Source organism: Salvelinus sp. IW2-2015, unplaced genomic scaffold (genome assembly GCF_002910315.2).
Source record: "Salvelinus sp. IW2-2015 unplaced genomic scaffold, ASM291031v2 Un_scaffold19, whole genome shotgun sequence".
Classification (NCBI taxonomy): Eukaryota; Metazoa; Chordata; class Actinopteri; order Salmoniformes; family Salmonidae; genus Salvelinus; species Salvelinus sp. IW2-2015.
Window position 1 is genome coordinate 650,498 of NW_019942505.1, and position 7,330 is coordinate 657,827.

Here is a 7,330-nt window from a genome sequence, read left to right on the forward strand (position 1 = left end):
GGCATGAAGGACAGAAGCTTCCCACAATCCCAAAGCTGAATGTTTGGCATTGAAAAATGATATGATTTAAATTGGAATCTCAAATCTCTAAATTGTGTGAAGACCCCAACTATTATCTCTGTCATTGTCACCAGACCCCAACTCTGCTGGGGATATTATTCTTGTCATTGTCACCAGACCCCAACTCTGCTGGGGATATTATTCTGTCATTGTCACCAGACCCCAACTCTGCTGGGGATAATTATCTCGTCATTGTCACCAGACCCCAACTCTGCTGGGGATATTATTCTGTCATTGTCACCAGACCCCAACTCTGCTGGGGATATTATTCTGTCATTGTCACCAGACCCCAACTCTGCTGGGGATATTATTCTGTCATTGTCACCAGACCCCAACTCTGCTGGGGTATTATTCTGTCATTGTCACCAACCCCAACTCTGTGGGGATATTACTCTGTCATGTCACCTCTCTGAAGAAGACGTCTGCGGCCGTGAGGCTGGTGGACACGGTTGCGTTGCTCTTCCTCAAGGCAATGAGGATGGCCGATTGACCAGTCGCCGTGCTTGGCGTGGTGGTTCTTCAGCGTCATGGCGGCCTGTAGCTTCAATGACAGAAATAATATCCCCAGCAGAGTTGGGGTCTGGTGACAATGACAGAAATAATATCCCCAGCAGAGTTGGGGTCTGGTGACAATGACAGAGATAATAGTTGGGGTCTTCACACAATTTAGAAGATTTGAGATTCCAATTTAAATCATGTTTTCAATGTCAAAACCTCAGCTTTGGGATTGTGGGAAGCTTCTGTCTTATGCCTCAGGTGAGGTTATTAAGAGGTGTGTGTCTGTGTGTGTGTGTGTGTAGGTGTCTCAGATCTCCTCAGTCTTCGAGTGTCTACTAGAAGAGGAGGAGAGGACTCTGAAGGAGAACCCTGTGGACTCTGTGAAGTGGGCTGAAGTGGTGCTCAGTGTCAACACCATCATCAAGGTACACAACACAGTCAGTGCGGGCTTTCTGTATCCACATCCATATTGTTAGTCACGTATCTCCCATGCATGTGTATGGTTGCCTTTTGATCATATGGTGTGCTTATATATACTGTGTATCTACAGTGCATTCGTAAAGTATTCAGACCCCTTGACAATCTACACACTGAATACTTATGTAAATAAGGTATTTTATTTTTCATAAATTTGCAAAAATGTCTTAACCTGTTTTCGCTTTGTCATTATGGGATATTGTGTGTAGATTTAATGAGGAACAATAATGTATTTAATACATTTTTGAATAAGGCCGTAACCTAACAAAATGTGTAAAAGGTCAAGGGGTCTGAATACTTTCCGAATGCACTGTATATATGCTGAGCAACAATATAAGTGCAACGTTTAAAGTGTTAGTCCATGAGCTGAAATAAAAGATCCCAGAAATGTTCCATACGCACAAAAAATGTATTTCTCTCTAATTTGTTTACCTTTCCTGTTAGTGAGCATTTCTTCTTCGCCCAGATAATCCATCCACCTAACAGGTGTGGCATATCAAAAAGCTGATTAAACAGCATGATCATTACACAGGTGCACCTTGTGCTGGGCCTTGCTCCCCAGTTGCTGGGCCTGGCTCCCAAGTGGGTGGGCCTATGCCCAGTCATGTGAAATCCATAGATTAGGGCCTAATTAATTWATTTAAATTGACTGATTTCCTTATATGAACTGTAACTCAGTAAAATCATTGAAATTGTTGCGTTTTTWTATTTTTGTTCATATGTACTGTTGAATTCGGAAGTTTACATACACCTTAGCCAAATACATTTAAACTCTGTAGTTTAACAATTCCTGACATATAATCCAAGTAAAAATTCCCTGTTTTAGGTCAGTTAGGATCACCAGTTTATTTGAAGAATGTGAAATGTCAGAATAATAGTAGAGTGAATGATTTATTTCAGCTTTTATTTCTTTCATCACATTCCCAGTGGGTCAGAAGTTTACATACACAAATTAGTATTGGTAGCATTGCCTTTAAATTGTTTAACTTGGGTCAAACGTTTCGGGTAGCCTTCCACGAGCTTCCACAATAAGTTGGGTGAATTTAGCCCATTCCTCCTGACAGAGCGGTGGTGTAACTGAGTCAGGTTTGTCGCCTCCTTATTCGCACGCCTATTTCAGTTCTGCCCACAATTTTTTCTATAGGATTGAGGTCAGGGCTTTGTGATGGCCCACTCCATTAATTTGACTTTGTGTCCTTAAGCCATTTTTCCACAACTTTGGAGTATGCTTGGGGCATTGTCCATTTAGAAGACCCATTTGCGACCAAGCTTTAACTTCCTGACTGATTTCTTGAGATGTTGCTTCAATATATCCACATATTTTCCCTCCTCATGATGCCATCTATTTTTGTGAAGTGCACCAGTTCTCCTGCAGCAAAGCACCCCCATAACTGATGCTGCCCCCGTGCTTCACGGTTGGGATGGTGTTCTTCGGCTTGCAAGCCTCCCCCTATTTCCTCCAAACATAACGATGGTCATTATGGCCGAACAGTTCTATTTTTGTTTCATCAGACCAGAGGACATTTCTCCAAAAAGTACAATCTTTGTCCTATATGCATTATGTCAGTTGCAAACCATAGTCTGGCTTTTTTATGACGGTTTTGGAGCAGTGGCTTCTTCCTTGCTGAGTGGCCCGTCAGGTTATGTCGATATAGGACTCGTTTTACTGTGGATATAGATACTTTTGTACCGGTTTCCTCCAGCATCTTCACAAGGTTCTTTGCTGTTGTTCTGGGATTGATTTGCACTTTTCGCACAAGTACGTTCATCTCTCAGGAGACAGAATGCGTCTCCTTCCTGAGCGGTATGACGGCTGCGTGGTTCGGTGATGTTATACTTGCGTACTATAGTTTGTACAGATGAACGTGGTACCTTCAAGCGTTTGGAAATTGCCTCCCAAGGATGAACCAGACTTGTGGAGATTACAATTTTTTTTCAGAGGGCTTGGCTGATTTCTTTTGATTTTCCCATGATGTCAAGCAAAGAGGCATTGAGTTCGAAGGTAGGCCTTGAAATACATCCACATGTACACCTTCAATTGGACTCAATATGTCAATTAGCCTATCAGAAGCTTCTAAAGCCATGACATAGTTTTCTGGAATTTTCCAAGCTGTCAACTTAGTGTATGTAAACTTCTGACCCACTGGAATTGTTATAAAAGTGAAATAATCTGTCTGTAAACAATTGTTGGAAAATTTACTTGTGTCTTGCACAAAGTAGATGTCCTAACAGACTTGCAAACTATAGTTTGTTAACAAGAAATTTGTGAAGTGGTTGAAAAACAAGATTTAATGACTCCAACCTAAGTGTATGTAAACTTCTGACTTCAACTGTATGTCATGTTGCTTGGAGGTTGTATTTCTTGTAATGGCACAGTCAGTAATTTGTGTACGTTTGTGTGTTGTATTCCAGGACATGCTGCAGGCTGCTGGTCAGTACAGAGACACCAAGGCCTCACTGTACAGAGCCTCAGAGAGCACCACTGCTGAGCCAGAATACATCCCATGGACCGGTACATTCCCTGTTGAACACACATAGTAGTCTAAAGTAACGCCTTGTCTCCTTTTGTTAATGTCAAATGAACTGAAAAGACAGGATAGGTGAAAGTGTTATGCTAGATCCCTTTCACTGCGATGGAGAAGAATTTAGAGTCTCCCAAATGTAAGACAATTGAGATGCGCCCTTAATCCCTAAACCTGTATCTTTCTCTCCCCACAGCCTCTAGCTGTCTGGGTGGGGTGCGTACCGTCATCGCCCGCCAGCACGAGGTGATCCTGCGTGACGTGTACCCTCACGCCGACTCGGAGCTGCGCAATGGCCTGAACGAGCAGCTGGCAGCGCTGCTGGATGTGCTCCTGGGAGGCTACGTTGCCCAGCTGACCTCACTGAGACCGGGCCGGCCGGGCCAGCAGGACCGCTACAACACCCTGGAGATGGAGTACACGCAGCGCCGCTCTGAGCTGCTCGCACCACTGTGTGAGTGGAGATTGAATGCAAAATACCGGGTGGACATTTTGGCTTGAGTATTTGGTTACCGGGTCAAGCCATTTTGGAATACAAAATAAGTGGAATTTCACATTTTATAGCTAAATGTAGCTGATATTTTTCATAAATTATAAATCTGACTTCTTATTGCATCCATTATAAAGGTGTTATGTACACTTAAATAATATTAAGGGTGTTAACTTTTCCTTATGTTCCAGTGGAGCTGGGTCAGTACCAGTGGGTGGCAGCACTGGCAGAGAAATATTGTGACTTTGACATCCTGGTCCAGATGTGTGAGCAGACTGACAACCAGAATAGACTGCAGCACTACATGGCCAAGTTCGCCGACCAGGTCAGACACTAATTCTCTAAAACCAGGGTGGTGTTCATTAGGTGGAGAAATTTTGAAATGGGGAGGTACTACTTGAACTGGTCCAATAAGAACGCAGATTTTTGTTGTTGTTTGCAAAATGTTTTGCTACTGTGTGCCGTACTGAACACGACCAAATTTTATCACTGGTGTTTTATCAAATCTGGCACTAACAAGGGATATGTGCAAGTTACATTTTTATTTATTTAGCAGACACTCTTATCCAGAGCGACTTACAGGAGCAATTAGGGTTAAGTGCCTTGCTCAAGGGCACATCGACAGATTTTCACCTAGTCGGCTCGGGGATTCGAACCAACAATCTTTTGGTTACTGGCCTAACGCTCTTAACCGCTAGCCTACCTGCCGTTACTCAGACAGCGCACGTAAATCATACATTGATACCCATTATGAGATAAAAATGCTGTTATTTCTCAAGCTAGGACTAGACTAGGATTCCAAAGATGCTACGTGTTTCATTTAATTTCCATGTCACTTCCTGTAGAACTTTGCGGACTTCCTGTTCCGCTGGTACATGGAGAAGGGAAAGCGGGGCAAGCTGCTCTCCCAGCCCATCGCCCAGCACCAGCAGCTGGCCAGCTTCCTGCAGTCCCACGAACACCTCAGCTGGCTGCACCACATCCACGTCCACGACTTCAGCAGTGTAAGTGGAACACACACACACACACACACACACATCAGTTGACCTTAGTAGCTAACTTGTGAACATGCCGCTTCATATGAAAAGACATACAGTAGACATAGTGTAGTTTCCCATGTTAATATAAACAGTGTTGCGTTTGTGATATTTATTTTCCCATCTCTTTCTCTTCCCAGGCCCACAAAACCCTGTATGGCCAGGCCAACATGGAGACACGTTACTTTGTGAAGAAGAAGACCCTGTTGGCTCTCAGTAAACTGACTGCCTTGGCATCAGACATGCCTGAGGCTGTGATGAAGAAACAAGTAGACGGTAAGGGGCTACTTGAGATACCGCTGCTTAATTCTCACTTAAATCATACATTACTGTCAATGGGAGTTATGAACATGTATTTTAAACTGTGTTAGTAATTAGCCCTAAGACAACAGACACTGTTTGATGCAAAAGAAGCAAGGAAAMCTCTGTTCACTGTGGGGTGTCTAATTGGTGAGTTCTGCAGGGATATCACCAGTGTTTTCTTTGTCATCCTACAGACATGGTAGAGCAGGAGCGGTTCCTGCTGCACCAGGAGACTCTGCCCAAACAGCTGCTGGAGGAGAAACAACAGAACCCAGACACCATGCCCCTGCTCAGCGCTCACAACCTTATTAATGTCAGAACACACATCAGTGGATCCCTCACATTACCACATAACCCAACACACACAACCTTATCAATGCACCATTATAAACTGGGTGATTCGAGCCCTGAATGCTGATTGGCTGACAGCCATGGTATATCAGACCGTATACCACGGGTATGACAAAATGTATTTTTACTGCTCTAATTACGTTGGTAACCAGTTTATAATAGCAATAAGGCACCTCCGGGGTTTGTGATATATGGCCAATATACCACACCTAAGGATTGTATCCAGGCACTCCGCTTTGTGTCATGCTTATGAACAGCCGTTAGCCGTGGTATATTGGCCAAATACCACACCCCCTCATGCCTTATAGCTTAAGTAGACCACACACGCACAGTCGCACAACCAGTAACTCTACATAAATCCACATACCTGCCACCACACAGACACACGATGACAATACAACACACACATCTATCCTCCTGTCACCAACTGAACCCCAAAATACAGCTCCCACAAATACCAATGGACTGACCTCATTTTTCTCTTTTCTCACCAGCTGTATATTTGTAATGACAACAGACGAGCCAATGAGTATGACTTCAAGAAGGCTCTGGATCTACTGGAGTACATAGACGAGGTAGTCCTACTGCCGCTAGCATGAATCATTAACTCAGGGTTGATTAATCAGGTCTGTCAGGGTTTACTGATATGGGCCATATTCTTGTTGCAGGAGGATGCTGTGGACATTGAGGGACTCAAGTGTGAGATCTTCTGCAAGGCCCTCAAGAAAGACGAGTAAGTACCGCTCAATGGCCCTAATCCTTCTAATATCTCACTCTTACTCCCTTTCTTGCTAATTTCCTCATTCCAAATTTGAAAGGATTTGATAGGTGTAAATACGCTGTTTGACACTTATCTTACATTTTTGTTATTTCTTTACGCTGTCAATGCKCTTTATATAGTAAATGCAATGAATTAATAAGCATTATTGTTATTACTGTAAGTTTGCATTGAGCTTCCTTTACGCTGTGTTTTTCACAGCTGGTCGTCTGCTGATGGGAACGATGACCCTCTGGAGGCAGCCAAGGACAGCATCTTTGTCAAGATCCTCATCAAGCTCATACAAGAAGGTAAGCACTGCAGTAGCCATTTTGTCTCGGTGTCTGACCAAATGATTTYACTGTATTCTCATCAGTTAATTTGTTTGTTAACAACACATTTCAAGAGTTACTTAAGAGATATTTAGGAGATTGTTGAGTTGTTGTAATATTTTTTGTTATTAATTACAAAATATTGAAAAGGGTATTGAGTGTCACTGCTCTGTTTATGTACCTCTTTATGACCATTCCAACCTATTCAGAATATCTTCTCTTGTTGTTTTCCAGGTGTTCCTCTACAGACCTACCTTCCTGACTTCAAAGACCTTCTTCAACTGGATGAGATGGAGGCTTTGAAATCAAAGCCCACTTTTGAGTTTGTACTGCGGGCCAACTATGAACATTACCTGCAAGCACAGATCTGATGACCCCTGACCCCTTTCACAACTGTGTCTCCCAGGTTGCACTTGGTTTGTTCCTTACTTTCCATTTTTACTGTTTGTTTGACAAAAAGATAACGTGTTGCATTTTCTAAATAAAAGTCATATTTCTGTAAA

General features: G+C 42.9%; 1 protein-coding gene across 1 annotated transcript in view; it reads left to right on the plus strand.

Moving 5' to 3' along the window:
• The window catches only part of LOC112068008 (nuclear pore complex protein Nup133), a 20,885-nt gene extending 13,555 nt beyond the window's left edge, over positions 1-7,330 (plus strand). The window contains exons 17-28 of the mRNA XM_070437974.1: positions 389-529; positions 861-983; positions 3,448-3,547; positions 3,754-4,011; positions 4,239-4,372; positions 4,893-5,051; positions 5,225-5,360; positions 5,582-5,700; positions 6,233-6,313; positions 6,407-6,471; positions 6,718-6,806; positions 7,062-7,330. Coding sequence (XP_070294075.1) covers positions 389-529; positions 861-983; positions 3,448-3,547; positions 3,754-4,011; positions 4,239-4,372; positions 4,893-5,051; positions 5,225-5,360; positions 5,582-5,700; positions 6,233-6,313; positions 6,407-6,471; positions 6,718-6,806; positions 7,062-7,198 — 1,542 coding nt within the window. The 3' untranslated portion in view covers positions 7,199-7,330. The remainder of the gene's footprint in view (positions 1-388; positions 530-860; positions 984-3,447; positions 3,548-3,753; positions 4,012-4,238; positions 4,373-4,892; positions 5,052-5,224; positions 5,361-5,581; positions 5,701-6,232; positions 6,314-6,406; positions 6,472-6,717; positions 6,807-7,061) is intronic.